The 18,396-nt window shown below is 38.7% G+C and overlaps 1 protein-coding gene across 1 annotated transcript in view; it reads left to right on the forward strand.

The window, feature by feature from the left end:
* Positions 1–13,204: 13,204 nt before the first annotated feature.
* The window catches only part of LOC143851808 (signal peptidase I), a 39,740-nt gene continuing 34,548 nt past the window's right edge, over positions 13,205–18,396 (forward strand). The window contains exons 1-2 of the mRNA XM_077361296.1: positions 13,205–13,404; positions 15,272–15,583. Of these exons, the coding sequence (XP_077217411.1) occupies positions 13,276–13,404; positions 15,272–15,583 (441 nt within the window). The 5' untranslated portion in view covers positions 13,205–13,275. The remainder of the gene's footprint in view (positions 13,405–15,271; positions 15,584–18,396) is intronic.

Below are 18,396 nucleotides of genomic sequence, written 5' to 3' on the forward strand. Positions count from 1 at the left end.
TTAAGAGGAATTATGGAAACCTCTATAGATTGGAGGGCTAGGATTAGCCTATGGAAATGATTTTTGGGGCATAACCTATTTATGTTGTGTTCCATCACATGGACGGTTTGGATCAACCTATGACGTGGTCCGTACAGTTCTTTGTCGGCCCCTGCATCGCACGAGGATTTTTACTAGTATATATATATATATATATATATATATATATATATATATTGCTCGCTTGAGAAGGAAGCTCTTTTTTTTTAATAAATGTGTACTTGCAACTTCTCTTGCTATACTTATCTCTTACCTAAGAGTGCAAACTTACCTTATATGGAAAAAGGTCTCCTCCTCCAACTAGCACGTACGGGACAATGGCAGAATTCCGGATTAGTTGGGAACGGCAAACCCACGACCGACGACTTCGGTTTTTGGAAGTGCATGCAGAGCTTAAGGTTGAAGATGGAGTCAATCGGGTTCCTAATAACCAAGTTAACACAAGAATAATGGGGAATCAGATTTGACAAGATGGGTTTGGACAGAATTTTCTTAGGGTTTAGAGGATGAAAACAAGGTAAAACAAAGGGCCAAAGGGTTTGCAAATCGAAATCAGCAGATATATGGATGAGACAAAGATGGATTTAAGGGTCTTTGGGTTTTTGAGTAACATTTTGGAAAAAAATAGGGTCTGGTTTGTGGGTTTTCTTGGCTGTAATTTATGGGTGCAAAAATCGACAAAGGGAAGGGTGAGGGTTTTGTGGATGGGCTGCAAGGGTGGGTTTAGATCAAGAACGGGCTGGTGTACGATCAAATAAAAGGGTGTTGGGGACTGGGTAGCTAGCAATTTGGGATTGTTTCCAGTGGCGAAAAGGATAACTCTCTGATGGGTTTTGAGAGGCGTAGAAACGCATAAATTAATGGAAGGCTAATTTGGTGTGGTTTGTACGGCTTGTAGGTTTAAAAAGAACAAGATTTCTGCGATTTTTGGCTCAATCTTCGAAGGCCAATATTTGGAGACTTGAAATTTGATGTAGGATGATCTCGATTACGATCACGATCATATATGTCGCTTTGGCTCTCGGGTCTTTTGATGTTAAAGACTTGGATCTTTAGCTCTGATACCAAATTTGATGTAGGACCGAGAAGCGAAATAGAAAAAGAAGAGAAAGTGAAGAGAAGAAGAGAATAATAAGAGAATAGGAGAAGAGAGGAGAAGAAGAATAAGGGAAGAAGAAGAAATTAGGGGAGAAGACAAGAGGGAAGTAGAAGAGAACTAGAAGCAGGAGAAGAGAAGAATTAGAGGGGAGAAACCTCAATCAATTCAATTAATCCAAAACTTAAAATCCCTAATACATGAGGCCTATTTATAGGCAAATAAATTCCATGGAAAATAAAAGCCGGGCTAAAAACGAATCACTTATTTTGGCTTTTTGACCCCATATTGTAGGGTGGATCTCGAAAGATGTGTAATTCTTTCTCCAACACTCCGATTTTTCTTACTCTATTCATACCTATTCACTATTGCTCCTCTATAATCCCATATCAGATAACGATAACGAAAAAAATCTTTTTTTATTGATAGATGAAATAATCGGATCTAGAACCTAAAAACTGAAACTTGGAAATAAAAATCCTAAAAACTAAAATAACATGGAAATAAATATTTATAGGCAAATAAAAATCATAAATATACCAAATTTAGATGCCTCTTATTGGGCCTACAATTTGTATCATGTATGTGGCGAGAAAAATGAACCACACCACAAACAAAACAATATGAAATCGAAAATTAAGAACAATAATAATATGCAACCACATGGAAACTAAATTTAAGTAAAAAATCCTTCAGTGTGAAGGGAAAAATGAATAGACAAATCGGAGAGAGATACACTAAAATAAAAAAGAGATTACAACCCAAAAACTTGAGGTATCACAAATAGGGAGAGATTAATAATGAAGCAGAAGAGATACAGGGTTACCTCACAAATCGCTAATCTCCCCCTCAAGAAACACAAAAATATGCCTTCCCACAAGTTGGAGATGATCCGGCATACAACCGTAGCAAAACCCACTTTCTGGGGTAGAAAACCTAGGCTAAAGATGAAAACCTTGCCAAAGCCCTGGCGTTGTCCTGTAAAAATGTCCCTCCTATAATCTGCTCTTCTTCTTCTTCTTCTTCTTCAATATGCTTCAAACCAAGATCAATTTAACTTCCGAACTAAATCAAAACTTTGCCCTAAGAAAAACACAAACACAGAGAAAACCAACCTATTCTCTTTTTTTCTTCTTTTCTCTCCTCTCTCTTTTTTCTCAACTCGTTTTTCACCTTTTACGGTTTTTTCTTTCTTCCACCGTCACACACAATCACACGATTCTGTCTTTTCCTTATTCAAGGACTCCTTGTTTCATATTAAAATAGGAGTCCCACATATAGTGTGTTTTGTGTGGATTGGGTGTTCCACACAAAAAGTAAAGATCCCACATTGGAAAAAAGCGAATGGATGTGCATGGGTTTATAAGGACTTGGGCACCCTCCCCTTAACAGCTAGCTTTTAAGGGTGAGTTCTACCCAAGTCCCTCCTGTGTGCCCTCGAGAAGGAAAAGATCCCTCAGGGAAGATCTCAGTAAACCAAGTGTACCCTCGTGGACGGAGAACATCCCTACGTAGTTCCCACACTGCTCCTGCATGAAGGGGTGAGTTGTCAATGTTGCTTCCGCATGGAGGAAGAGATAGTCGGGGGTTCCACGCAAGAAGCAAAGATCCCACATCGGAAAAGAAGGAGGATGTGGATGAGCTTATAAGTACTTGGGTGCCATCCCCTTAACGGTTAGCTTTTAAGGGTGAGTTCTAATAGGGTCACAACAAACAACATCTCCTACGAAATAAAATATTGCAATTCACAACAATCAAATACTCTTAAAGCGTAAGTTGTTAGAGTTTGTGTTATTTAATCATTTTGTGGACCCCGATCCCGAGGACGGTGGGCGAGGGACATGAGATCCCACGCCGATCCTCTAAGATCTCCACAATGTGAAGGAGAGCTCTACCAAGGAACTCTCGAAATGGTGCCACTCACAGCATGGGTGGCGATATAAATGAGATACCTCTCGATTCAAGGACTAGCCCGGAACCAAGATGTACCTATAACAAAGAAGAGTCGCTATCCAAGGAAGTAGGCCCTGGATATCATGAAATACTCTATTGCAACGGATAACCAGAGATACAAAAGTCCTTGCCTGATGATGAATGGGGAAGGTGTTAAGCGCCCCCAATTCGCCCAAGTGCAAGCACCTGGTCTCTTATGCCATTTTAAATTAATTTTGAAGAGTTTTGGGCTAAAATAATGGGAAATGGGAACGAGTATCCCCGAGAAAACGTCTATCTAAGCATGCATGACCCGGGGATGGGCAAAAGAAAATAAACATCAAAATCCTAACTCACCGCATCTAATCCTAACCCATCACATCTAGGAAAGCAGTAACATCCACACGCACAGCTACAGCTAAGCAGATAATCAGGATAAGATGAATAAATGCTACAACTAAGCAGGTGAGAGGACAGATAAGCACAGCAGTAAACTACCAAAGCAATAGAATAAACACACTAGCATGTGAGCCTATGTAAGAGATAATGCTAAGAAAATAATAATCAATCTCATGCTAGGAAAGTAAGCAAGCTAACAGTAGCACATAAGAAGTCAAAGATAAACACACAATGAGCTAAAAGATACAGGGAAAGAAGTAAATCGGAAAATCAACGGTACATGAGGACCGAGAATGCCAGGGAAAAGAAAATGGAGCGTACGATAGGCTTAGGGAGCGATTCTAATGAATCAAGCTCAGCGATCCTGATCCGCTAAAGATCGGATAAGTCTCACGATCGTCATAGCCTATCGTTGGGCTCAGCGAAGACAATCCCTGTGAAGGGGCCACGCTACATCGTCGCCCGTCCTAAAACCCGATAAAACGTCAAAAAACCGATAAAACCGAAAAATCACGATCAAAATTGGAAATGAAATGAAAGGAAGGCTCCGAGTGACCTGGCAATCATCATCCTTGCCCATTTTGATTTTTGTTGTGAAAGGTTTGAAAGATTTTTTGGATATTTGAATGATTTTTTGAAGGGTTTAAATGATTTTATTGAAAAGTTTGACTGAACTTGGAATGACGGTCCCAAGCTGCCTACGTACCCTGTGAAAAGGGATCAAGCCAACGTAGTTCGAAACAGCTTTTCGAAAAATGCTTTTGTTGGACTTTATGTTTTTGGATTTTTAGGTATTTTTTATCCCTTTTGATTGAAAGGGGGTTTTGGCTCAAGAGGTTGCCGTCCCTCATCGCCTTAGCCCGACGAGTGCTCCCAAAATCGATGGGGATTCCGAAATGCAAAGAGAATCCCAAGGAACGTGTGAAAAGATGAACCCGAAGAAGGGAAGAAATGAATCCCTAACCCTGTAGAAAATGATCATCTCAAAGAGGAAGGAATCCTTAAGCCCTGTAAGAAAGGATGGCCTCAAAGAAGGGAAAATCCCTAAGCCCATGAGAAATGAAGAGATAAGCAAAGAGACATGAAGGGCAAAAGGGTGGCTCAAGAAACATTCTGTCATCGCCTGGAACTCAAATAGGCACGAGTGAGAAAATGGGCACTACTTTTATTCTTTCAGCTAGAGATGACAGAGATAAGGAGCCATGAGATAGTTCAACTTTGGAACAAGGACGTTCACCCGTTGACTAAGCATGAAAGAACACATCCCAAAAATAACAAGTAGGCAAAGCATATAGAAAGGAGTGATTCCAAGAAGCATTGGCATTTGTAACACCACAATGATTATCCCTAACCCACCTTGCTCTTTTATCCCAAGTGATTTTTATGAGAATCTCCTATTTCAAGAGCCCGTACAACTTTTACGATGGGTTGACAGTGAGGGCAATGTAAATTTATGTATCTGCTCAGAGGCCAAGAAACATGAAACGGATGTAGAATGAAAATTCGGCAAAAATGAAAGTATGGTAACAATACCACCAATGTTCTAAGATACACACTGCTCCAACTTGTCTATCAAAAATTGAATGGCAACAAAGACATTATTTTAATTCTTAAGAGGGCTTGCAAGCTGGTTAGAAAGAAAAGACAAGCTGGGGACCACACAATTGCCAAAATATTGCTGGACTGATATTGTTCGCAATTGAATTAATGAGCAATGAAACAAGCCTCCCTTGAAATCAGTCTCACCACATTTTGCGAGTTACTATGTTTCTCAGCCTCAATCATTTCTTTGCAAAACGTAGTAATGACCAGGGGGGATAATCCCAAAGACTCCTCGTCAATCTCCTCAATAGAAATGAACCCATTTCAATACAAACTAAAGAGAATGTCCAATTTGCCCAATAACCATGATATAAGCAAACAAAATTTGCGCCATTATAATAGGTTAAAGGCCCTGAAAGTACTCTCGATACATCAAGCCACTAGTCATGAAGGTGGGGCATTCTTAGTGAAAGGATTCGAAGGATAAATGGGCTGCTACATGATGAAGGCTTGGTTGCCTATAGTCACACTCAAAATTGATGCAGATGAGATGGGATGGGAATGCAATGGGATGAGGCTCTAGCTAGAAGCAGAAACTGAGCACATAAAAGATGAAATGGCTAAGGAAACTACTAACATTTGCAAAACTATACCCCTCCACAATAGCGCGAGCTCAACTTGCCTTTTCTAACTCAATAGTTTGAAGGACATGGGAGCTCCCCTGGGATTGTAATAACCATTGTCATCCCATAAAATGAAGAACATGAGTCAATTCAATGGATGAAAATTATGGCCCCAAATGCCTGCTATGATATGGGGTAGTCCGGACCCATGAATCATTTGACAAGGAAACACAAATTGCAGCCATGTACATCATTCTCATGAATTTAGCAAGCAAGCAAATGAACTATCTTCAGGTAAGATATATAATCCTAGATCTGGAAATTGAATGGGGTTCAATTTTATCAAAGTCAAAGAATATTGGTTGTTAAAATTTTCCTAAATAAAAAGGACATTTGCTTCAAAAACCCATAAAGCTATTAAACAAAATCAATGGATATTGAAATTTCTGAGCCAATCCAAGAGAGAGAACAAAGAACCCAAGCTTTAACAAGAGAAAATTAAGCACCATAGAGAGGAGAGAGAGGTTGATAAAAATCAAAGTGGGTTTTGAAGTGGGTTTGATATAGGTTTGGATTAGGTGAATGGGGCTTCCAGGTTTGGGGCTAGAGAGGATGGTGGTTGAAGCAATGGTGGAAATGGGTTTGATAATTTTGGGGGAAACGAGAAGAGGATATGATGGGGATGGCGGTTGGGAGTGGAAATGGGTTAGAATTAGTGGTGAAGATGGCTGGAGGGAAGGTATAGCTAGTGATGGTAGCTTGGGGAAGAAAATAGGGTTTCAATGGAGGAAGGTGGAGGTGGCGGCAATAGGGGTTTGGGCTGTGAAAGGAGATGGTGGCTGTGATGTAGATGGCGGCTGATGGTCGAAGGTAGAAGAAGCAGGTGGAGCTTGGGTAAGAAAATAAGGTTTCAATGGAGGCAAAAATGGGAGTGTGATGGTCGGATGTCGGATCGAATGTAGGGTGGTCGGAACCGGCCGGATTTGCAGAGATGATGGTGGTGGCAATGGTGGCTGACCTCCAAACCCACAAATCTCCTCTCTCTCTCTCTCTCTCTCTCTGGATTTTCTCTCTGGTTTTTAGATGAAAAGGAAAAAGAGTTTAATGGTGGCTGAGATGTAAGATGATGGTGATGGTGGAGTTGAGGATGGTGGTGGTGGATGACGGTGGTGGTGGAGTTGGTTTGGCCGGTCTCCTTCTCCTTTTTCTCTCTGTTTTGCCCCTTTTCTCCCCTTTTCTCTCCCTCCCTCTGCTAAAAAAATGGGAAAATCCTCTTTTTCTTTTTGTTTCTCACGAGCTCCCATGGAATTTTATACCTAGGGTTTTTTCTCACTCTAATCCTAGCCATCCATTTGTTGCCTTCTTCCATCCATCTCTCTCTTTTAGCCTTAATGCCCTCCTAGAAACCCTAAAACCTAGAATATTCTAGTTGATCTAAGCCCTATACTCCACCTCTTTGATCTAATGGTCTATGCTTGTGGCTTGTAGAGAAAGAAATGCAAGCTTCCAAAAATACCCTTCTGAGAGGAGGATTTTACACTTTTATCAACATCCCTATTACCCCCCGTTTTTTTTTTCTTTAATGGGCACCCATGCTCGGCTATCCCACCCCTTTTTACAAAGAGAAACATATATTTGCCCTCTCTTTCTTCCATGGACAACCTTTTTTAGCGTACTTTCTACGCTTGAGGGGGGGGGCTACGCAAGAACAGGGGAAGAGTTAATTATTATTATTATATATATATATATATATATTTTAGGAAAATGATATTGACACAACCATATTTTGATATGGGTACAGACTCAGTTCATCTTTTCCCCTTTAATTAGCTTGTAAGAGTTGTCTTGGGAGATGTAATAACTTCTTAACAGCTCTTTAAACACTAAGACGAAGTGAGTTAGCGCACATCAAAAATATGGTGTGGGGGTATCATCAAAACTCGAGGAATCCAAATAGAGGGGCGCCCACACCGAAATGCGAGACGCATCCTAGTACATTTTTATTGAAAATGCAAGGGAAGGTTGGGAATTGCAAACAGAGGGTACAAATGGGACCTGGTGATTATCTGAGTTTCAATGGGACTTCAAAAATTATTTGAAAATGAGGATATTTCGGGTTCTTTCGTATTCGGGCTCAGTTCTTTGGAAATTTCGGAGATAGGTTTCAAGCGCTTGAAACTTGACTTTGGGCTTGAAATTTGGTTTCGGGACCTGTCCAACTTCGGGACTTTATTCGATTTCAAAAATTTATTCAGCTTTGAGGAAAATGGTCCGGTCAAAATGGGGTGTCTACACATTTATACTTCAACACTCACCCTCACGTGTAGATCCTCTCTTTTTTGACCCATACACGTGGATTTTTAATATCACGGAGTTGTTGGGTTTTGAACTTAAGAGGTGCTCTGATACCATGTGAAACAAGCAAATACTCCAAAACCTCAAGCAGTTAGAGTTGGTATTATTTAGTCATTTATACTTCAACACAATTATATCATGTTTTTTCATTGATGAAACCTGCATTAAATCATGTTTCATATACAACAAAAGAAAAATATGGATTTTTAACAAAATACATGAATAAACAGAAACTACATATCAAAATATATTATTAAATTTGGGTATTTTTCGGTGTCAGAAAAAAGAGAAATCAGTGATTAAACACGATATTTTTCATAAATGCATCCAACAACACGAATCAAAACACGTAAGAAAAAAGTGAACATGAATCAAACTCTGTGATTAAATAATATGGAGAAAGTGTTTAATTAAGAGGATTGGCACTATCTGATAAATTAAGAGAATTTCTATTATTCTTGGATGAATTACAATGAGACTAAAGGTGTGCTTATATAGAGCACTTACACAATAAACATGGAATGAAATCAAGTTAATTATGCAAAGAGAAAATGCTAATCGAACCTAGTTTTCTAATCTATCTAGGTTACCTCTACTAGCTAACTTGCCTGATATAATAAGATGATCCAACGGTGAGATCTCGACACAATCCACCGATGAGATCTTTTGAAATCTCACATATTCTAACATGCCCCCTCAAACGTACGTGGATTCAAAAATCGACATATGTTTGATTACAATAAAATTCCACAATATGAATAGAAAATTTTCCACCAGAATTCCCCATAAGGAAATATAATTCTTTGATTTGAAGCGCAATGCCTAAGTTTGATGATGAATATCCTCTGATGTTATTGCCGAATGTCTGATGTTGGTTGATACCGATTGCCGAAGAAGACATCGCTTATTGATGTGCCGTGAAGAGATAGATCAGAACAAATCATAGCCTCAATGGGCTAGACAAGACTCAAGCCTCAATGGGCGAGTAGTTATGGGTCACCATGGACCAATTCTGGAATGAGCAAAAAATGGGTCACAATGGATCAATGCTAGAATGGGCAAGAAAAGAGTCATTATGGACCAATGCCAGAATGGGCAAGAAATGGGTCACGATTGACCAATGTCGGACCATAGACCAATGCCGGAATGGGCAAGAAATGAGTCACTATGGACCAATGTTGGACCATGGACAAATGCCGGAATGGGCAAGAAAGAAGAGAAAAGAAAAATGAAGAGATAGGTGGCAATTAGCAGCTAAGAATATAACGGCGACAATCAACAATTGAAAATCTTGGACGTGCATTAAAAGGGTGCATATATCAAATATGGAGAATCATGCAAGAAAATGAGTGCATAAAAAATGCAAGGCAAAAATATGGTGAATGAAATCCAAGGGGTGTCGATATCAATAACTAGACGTGATATTTTGTTAAGGACTACAGGTGGATAGATATGAAAATGAGACTTGGGAAGTATGAGAACTAAAATACAGGGCTGTATAGATGAAATTTGGGGCGGGGGTGTTGATTTTGGCCCACTACGTGCAAAAGACCTTTTTTTTTGGACAAGATCATGGGCGATGCTAGAAATTTTGCACAAGGTGGGCAAAAATTATAGTAATTTTTTTTCTATCTTAGGGATGATTCGAAAGGGGGGCATATTTTTTTAAAAAGGGGGTAAGTATAAAAAAATATTAAAAAATAAAGGTTTTTTTTTTTTTTTCCCAAAAAATTCAGGGGGGCAATTGTCCCCCTTCCCTTTGAAGTGGCATCGCCCCTGGACAAGATCTCTGCATTGGTAACTGTTTGAGAAAGATAGCAAGACTATTTTTAGGGATACGCAAGTCATGATGAAATGTTGGTGGAGAATAAATAATAGAGAAAGATTTTATGTGCATCCATCTTTCCATGCCTAGGACTTGATTTCTAAAACAAATTTCTCATCCTCTTTAACTTTACTCCTAAGCAGGTTTTGTAGGAGCTGATTTGATGCCAAGGGATCTTTAGTGATCTCAGATTTTGAACGTGCAATGAAAACAACAAGAGGCGACAACAGCTTATGTATACATAATCGCCGGTTTAGAGGAGATTGTAGGGGCTTGACGATGAATAGGAGATTGAGGCAAAGTTTTGCAACAATGGATGGACTGTTGAATTTCAAGCCAAAGATCTTTTGGAAACAACGAAAAATCAAGATCGATGATAAATTAGAAGAGTAGATCCTGAGAAGGGTTTCCATAGGAAGAAGAGAATTGGATTTTTAACGGTGGGATGTATGGTGGTCGTGCTGACGGCCAGAAAATGGCACAGTTAGGTTGTGGTCAGGCCAAAGAAGGATCGGAACGCCCTGATACCATGATAAATTTCGAGAATTTCTATTGTTCTTGGATGATTTCAGTGATACTAAAGGTGTGCTTATATCGAGCACTTACACTATAAACATGGAATGAAATCAAGTTAATTATGCAAAGAGAAAATGCTAATCGAACCTAGTTTTCTAATCTATCTAGGGTACCTCTACTAGCCAACTTGCCAGATATAATAAGATGATCCAACGGTGAGATCTTGACATAATCCACCAATGAGATATCTCATATTCTAACACTATCAAACAAGTGTAGATATATTACTTTAGTAGTATAAAGTCAGTCTAAAATACTATTTTAAAACTCAGGCTCCAACGATAAATGAGAAAATGGAGTCAATTTGGGTGAGTGAATGATGAGATCAAAATTTTAATAATTCGAGTGGGTTAAAGGAGTTTTGATTGACTAAGTAAACTCAAACTCAGATGGAACTCAGCCAAGGTACAAAAGAGATTCGACTCGAGCGAGTTGTCCATTGATCTGGCGGTTTTTACGAACTCGAGCAAGTTAAAGGAATTTTGATTAATCAAGTTAAATAATCAGTTTTTCAAATAATTCGGGTGAGTCGATGATTGAAGTAAGCAGTTTTTCAAATACTCGTCTAAACTAAAGTCTAAGCCTAGCCGAACATAGGTTGGTTACTGAGACTGGGGCTTTGACTCTAGCTCGAATTTGGACTCGGGCTTGGACATTGGCTTGGGCAGGGTGTCAATGGATCCAGATGGTCTGATAGACCGTTCATATCCAAACTTAAATGGATAGGATCTAGAGACATTACCAGGATACATGGACACATTTCAGATCCCTTTCATAACGTCAGAAATTATTTTTGATTGGATCCAAACAATTAACATGGGACCATCCTAAATCCGATTTATTATACTATTTTATGAAAGAGAGATTATATGGTGCCCGACCGTGATATCTTTCTTGTGTGGGCGGTACAACAAAAGTGTTGCCCTTATTTGATCCAACAATGACCTCTTAAAAAATGAGCTGCTGTTGGATCAAATATCAAGGGCAGTGCCGTCAGCATGGGACTTGACGGTCTGACACCGTATAAAAACTCTTTATGAAAATACCCTCTATTTTTTATACCTTAAGCATTATTTCATAGGTATTTTAGTAAAAGTAAGCCATTTGCATTTTTTTTTAACGGCGATTCCTATTTTTAGTATTCCGTCGTTCGCCTCTCTTAAATCTAGAGTTACCATCTTCTTCTCTTCTTTATCTGACCCTTGACCCTAAGTCCCTAATCCACTGCCTTGCTATTGCCATGCTTGCCCTCACTGCTGCCATCGTTCTCGCCCTCACTCTTATCTAAGAATTTTAAGGGAAGTGATATATCCGCCGCCCACCCTTTTTTTTTAGTTGGGACAGCCACCTTTGGTGTATCTATGACTGCTGAGGGACCGATTTACTTCCCGTGGGAAGGACTCAACGCCCCTGATTGCCAGGTACACTGGAGTTGGCTGTGTCATGTAAAGAAAAGGGGTGAATTTATCATTTCCCAATTTTATTTGTGTACAATATAAGTAGGAGTTGCTATGGACATTCCTATGGATGGTCTGAATTGGAATGGAGCACTACGGATGTGATCCTACTGATAATGGATTTGAATTGACCCGCTTGTGACTAAGACATAGGCGGATCCGATCTGAATTGGATCCGATGACACACTCCTGGTTACACACACCCATAGTGAGCAAAACGTGATTTGGCAAAAAAGGGACTGGAAAATTTAGAGTTTAATGCAGCATTATTAAAAAAACGTAGTATAAAAAACCGGAACATGAAAAAATGCCCTAAAAATTGGGCGATTATAATCGCACCCCCTGTTGGATAATTCACACCCCGTTAATGTGAATTGATGTTAAAAAGCATTAAAGCCTGCCACATAAAAGAGGAGCGGATTATCCTAGAGGAGGTGCAAATTTATATCACCCGACAACATGTGTAAAGTTGGAAAGTCGGACAAAAAATCGTGTTAAAAACGTTTTCCCCATAAAAACTGAATTTTTTAAAATGTAAGAGTTTTGGGAGATGATAAATTCGCACCCCCTGTAAGATTATTGTCAACCCTTCAACATGATTTGACATCAAAAGGCGTTAAATTCCATTCACGTTCACCCTCTCTTTTACTTCAAAAAGGCGTTAGAGAGAAGTGAATAATCCTACACGGAGTGCGAATAATCCTACAGGGAGTGCGAATTTATCCTCTTCCAAGTTTAAAGCGACCTACAGGGAGTGCGATTTATCCTCTTCCAAGTTTTAAACGGACGATCAATAAAAAGTGATTTTTTGAAAAAAAGAAGAAGGGAAAAATACACTTAGACCCCCTTGTGGTTTTTGACACATTCAACTTAACTCCTAATGTTTAAAAAGTTACAAGTAGACCCTCAGTGGTTTCAATTTGTGTAAGGTAGACCCCTCAGTTGACGGTTCGTCCACAGATTGAAGAGTTAGGATGATCCTATGAAGCTGATTTTTTAGGCACACCTTATCTATGTAAGGGCCCATCTAATGAACGCACTGGATCATCCAAACAATGTGGGCCCATTGTGTTTTTGGTAGTGTTTGTTTGGATTCGGGTATGGGGTTTGCAGGGGTGTATGGGGTCTTCATTAGCATTGATAGTGTTTCAAAAGTTGAAACCACAGGGGGTTCTACTTGTAACTTTTTAAACATTAGGGGTTAAGTTCAATGTGTCAAGGGGGGGGGGGGGGAAACGCCGTTTGAAGCGGAGTTTCGCTAACTACGGGGATAAATTCGCCGTTAATTGACTTTAAAAAAAGCGCCGTTCATTGACTAAAATACCCTCATTTGTTCCAAATGCCACCTAATCTAGGGGTGGAAGTTTTTCTGTGTGCCCAAAGCCCAAGCAGTCTTGAGAAGCCGAGATTTGAAAGGGAAGAAAAAAAAAAATGATATTTCCACTTTTATTTTCTCTCCTCTTTCTCTCTGTTCAATCACTCGCACCATTCAATATTTCCAATTGGAATTTCCTCCATTCAACGGTCGAATCTCCTCCTCCTCCCTCTCTTTTTCTCAAGGTAAGCTTACCCCTTTCAAAAAACCCTAACAATCTCTCCTTTAATTCCTTCAAATTGAATTTCTATTACATTTATCTCTACTAACAAAAAACCCTGAATATGGGGATGAACCCATGTTTATAGAACAATAAACAACCCTAACAATTTACCATCTTTTGATTTATGGATGGAATTTGGATGTTTTTTTTCTCAAATAGAATTTCTAAAACATTATCTCGACTAAAAAACCCTGAATTTCTAAAACATTTATCTCTATTACAAAACCCTGAATATGGGGATGAACACATTTCTAATGAACAGTAACCAACCCTAACAATCTACCTTCTTTTGATTTGTGGATGTAATTAGGATTTTTTTTTATCGAATTGAACTAAAACATTTATCTCTACTAAAAAACCCTGAATATGGGGATGAACCCATGTCTATAGAACAGTAAACAACCCCAAGAATCCACTATCTTTTGATTTGTGGATAGAATTAGGATGCTTTTTTCTTCTCAAATAGAATTTCTAAAACATTATCTCTACTAAAAAACCTTGAATTTCTAAAACATTTATCTCTATTAAAAAACCCTGAATATGGGGATGAACACATGTCTATGGAGCAGTAAACAACCCTAACAATCCACCTTTTGATATGTGGATGGAATTAGGATTTTTTTTATCGAATTGAATTTCTAAAACATTTATCTCTAGTAAAAAAAAAACCTGAATATGGAGATGAACCCATGTCTAATGAACAGTAAACAACCCTAACAATCCACCTTCTTTTGATTTGTGGATAGAATTAGGATGTTTTTTTTATCAGATATAATTTCTAAAGCATTTAGACTTGAGGGCTAGGAACATAACATCGAACATGACCTTGGATAGGAGAGAATGAAAGAAAATGACCCATGTTGACGAACCCAACTAGTGTCAGGATTAGACTTAGTCAATTTGAGCCCGGGTATATCCCTTCACTTTCTTCATGAAAATTTTCTAAAGGATTCATTAGCCGACCACAACTAGTTTGGGACAAAGGCTTAGTTGAGTTGAGTATAATTTCTAAAGCATTTATCTCTACTACAAAACCCTGAATATGGGGATGACTATGGAGCAGTAAACAACCCTAACAATCCACCTTCTTTTGATTTGTGGATAGAATTAGGATTTTTTTTTTTCTGAATTGAATTTCTGAAGCATTTATCTCTACTAAAAAACCCTGAATATGGAGATGAACCCATGTCTATAGAACAGTAAACAACCCTAGATTTGTGCATAGAATTATGATGGTATTTATCAAATAGAACTTCCAACACATTTATCTCTACTAAGAAACCCTGAATATGGAGATGAACCCATGTCTATTGAACAGTAAACAGCCCTAACAATCCATATTCAAGGTTTTTTTTAGTAAACATGTCTATTGAACAGTAAACAGCCCTAACAATCCACCTTTTGATTTGTGGATGGAATTAGGATTTTTTTTTATCAAATCGAATTTCTGAAGCATTTATCGCTACTAAAAAACCCTGAATATGGAGATGAACCCATGTCTATTGAACAGTAAACAGCCGTAACAATCCACCTTCTTTTGATTTGTGGATGGCATTAGGATTTTTTTTATCAAATCGAATTTCTGAAGCATTTATCTCTACTGAAAAACCCTGAATATGGAGATGAACCAATGTCTATTGAACAATAAACAACCCTAACAATCCACCATAATTTGATTTGTGGATGGTTTAGGATTTTTTTTTTATCAAATCGAATTTCTGAAACATCTATCTCTACGAAAAAACCTTGACTATGGAGATGAACCCATGTCTATTGAACAATAAACAGCCCTAACAGTCAACCATGTTTTGATTTGTGGATGGAATTAGGATGTTTTAAAGGCGATTTCAGTCAGACAGCGGTGGAATCTTGATAAAATTAGGGTTTCTGATGTAGATGTTGGAAGGGTTAGGGTTGGGAATTGTCAGAGTTACGAATTTCGCCTTCGGCTTGGGAAGAGTATTTTGGTGTTTAGCTTTTCGGATGAGATCTCTTTGTGGAAGAAGTTGAGAACAAGCGGCCAGTTCGGACCGGATTGGATTAGAAGTATCAGTTCAAAGCCGGTGATCACAGCTTTTGAATCGGAGGGGCTGGTCGAATTACTGGTTAACGGAGACAACGAACTCTCACTAGCATTGCCGGTATGTCCAGGAAGAAAAGAATAGAAGAAAAATGATTTTTTATATATTTTTCTTTCTTTATTTAAAGGATGTAATCTCATTGATATTGCTTTCGTGGGTAGTTTTGTTTTCCATTACAATAATTTGAGCTTGAGAGTGTGGCTTATAATGTTATTGTTATTATTATTATTATTCAGAGGAATACTAGGGTCAAGTGGGTAGTTTGCCGCTTGAAACTACGCGTTTTACCATTGGCTCATTGTAATATAATATTCGTAATGGGCCAAGCTGGCAAATTGCCCACATTTACTTACTGCTTTTTAAATGTGGTTGCATGAAGTGGGTTGCTGGTTTTTACCATATTAGCAGGTTTTTATAGTTGGAAACCAGGGACAAGGAGGAAACCGGGTTTGAGGGTGGAGGACGAAAAATTCAACTGCGCAGATGCAGGATGTGAAAGGAGGAGGAGATGCAAACCATCATTAATGCTATGGAAGGACGAATCTCATTTAGATGGCGGAGGAGGAGGAGGAGGAGGAGGAGGAGGAGATGCCCCAAACTTACAGCATTGTCAATGCTATGGAAGGACGAATCTCCAGAGGTCTTCATTTGTTTTCTGCTCAATTCGCACTATGCTATTGTCTTCGCCATCTATTTTGATTGGTCATGAAAGATAGAGAACTAGCACTGTAGTTTTTTTTTGGCTCTATAAATTTCAGTCCTTGTAAATCCTTGTAATTCTATTTTACGAGCACTTAGCTATAATGAATTTTCTATAGATTGGGCTGTCTAGCGCATAGAAATCAACGCACAGAGAGAGAAGTTGATCCTCTTCCCAATCATTTTCATGCAGCTTTATTCCATGAATCTTTTTTCTCGACAGAGAAATCAACACCCCTTGCAAGATTCATGGCTCATTTACTCTCTTGAAAGGAAGAACCTCACCTTTCACTGCTGGGCATTTAATCTCTTCTTAAAGTCCAAACTATCACCATGCGAGTTATCTCCCTTTGGCATCATCTTGGTCATTCCAATATGGTTGTTCTCACTGTGCTTCAATAGTGCTGGCAAAATGTCCTGGGTTTGAGGAAGAACCTTCCGAGATTACAGATGAATTTCCTGCATGTGAAACTCCTCTTCCAGCAGATCCTGCGGCTGTTGTCGATAATATGTCCTGCTTTCTTCCTTGTCTAACCTGTTTTTCTCCTTGTCCATGGGTTTGCACAGTTTTGGTAACAACCAGAAACCATTATGTAAAAAACCAAACGTACAAACCAGAATGTAAAGCTGACTAGTTTGCCTCAAAGTTGCTGTTTTGGTCTGACTTTCCCTCCGCTTCATTCGTGTAAAAAGCAAAATGTTAATGCGGTTAGTTTGCCAGGCTAGCCCATTACCAATATTATATTACAATGAGCCGATAGTAAAACGCATAGTTTCAAGCGGCAAACTACCTGGTTGACCCTAGCATTCCTCTATTATTCATATCAAATTGGTGATGTTTTAGTTTAAGTTTTGTTAACCCTAGCATTTCTTGGTCTTGAATGATGATGAAAAAGGAATTATGGGACATGATTAATCAGCTAATTTACTCATCCATGCACTCCTGATAATATTGCCATGACAAATGATAGTCTTGTTGTTGAGTCCTTTTAATTGGGAGATGCACTGTTGCCATCACTTGGGTATTACATGGTGCCGTCACTTGGGTATCACAGAAAGTTGTGATTTTGATTTTCTGATAGCTACGCAGGCAGTTTCTGCTTCATTAGGCTTGCCTCAAGGCTTGTCCATGCCATTTTTCACTTTTATGGGGCAATCCCATAAGTTCACAATTTAGGGGCCACTTTTAACCTAGTCTGGACTGTAGAATAGAAATTTATATTACGTGTCTTTGAATGAGTTAAGTAAATATTCCACTCCAGGTCATGCTATCACTTGATAAATTCTTAGATGAACTGGACATTGGATTAGATTATTTTCCACATTTGGTCACTGCTCCCTCTCTTCTACTTATTTCAGAATTCAACTCAAGTTTTGGACAAAACATTCGTGGTCCACTCACTAGTTTGAAAACGAAAAATCCTAAATGATGGTGCAGATATGGTAGAAAAATGTAGGATATGTTAGATAAATTTGAAAAACAATATTTATTGGTCATAGGTTGATTTTCTAATCATTATTAGGATGTTATGGATTCATTGTATACAATATTAGTTAGAATTAGCGTTACTTTATAGCTCAAGAGTCCGTAGAAGGTGTCGATTGAGCCAAGAAAGAACGTCTGAGAAGTCGATGGGGGACCATTATTCATGCTATAGGGTTTCCTTTGGTTGTAAGGATATAGTTGTGTTTTATTTTCTTAGGGGTGTATTGTTCATATTGGGATTTTTAATTTTAATGTAACTGGAATAGATTAGTTGTTTGTTTCACTTAGGGTCACTATTCACATGTCTTTATTCACATCACTATTCACATCACTATTCGCAGATAACATAGTATTAATCGACGAAACCAAAGCAGGAGTAAATGCTAAATTAGAGCTATGGAGAACTACTTTGGAATCTAAAGGTTTTTGACTGAGTAGGACTAAGTCAGAAGATATGGAATGCAACTTTAGTAATGTAAGGAGGCAGGACGAGGATGTAGTAAATATGACTGGACATGAGGTACCTAAGAGGGATATCTTTCGCTTTCTTGGTTCAATTCTACATAAGGAAGGAGAGGTTGAAGAGGATGTTAACCATAGAATAAGAGCAGGTTGGTTGAAGTGGAAGCTTGCCTCAGGAGTTCTGTGCTATCGTAAAATCCCTACCAAGTTCAAGGGAAAGTTTTAT

Source organism: Tasmannia lanceolata, unplaced genomic scaffold (genome assembly GCF_043159265.1).
Source record: "Tasmannia lanceolata isolate RefF3 unplaced genomic scaffold, GAP_Taslan_0.1 ptg000018l, whole genome shotgun sequence".
Taxonomy (NCBI): domain Eukaryota; kingdom Viridiplantae; phylum Streptophyta; class Magnoliopsida; order Canellales; family Winteraceae; genus Tasmannia; species Tasmannia lanceolata.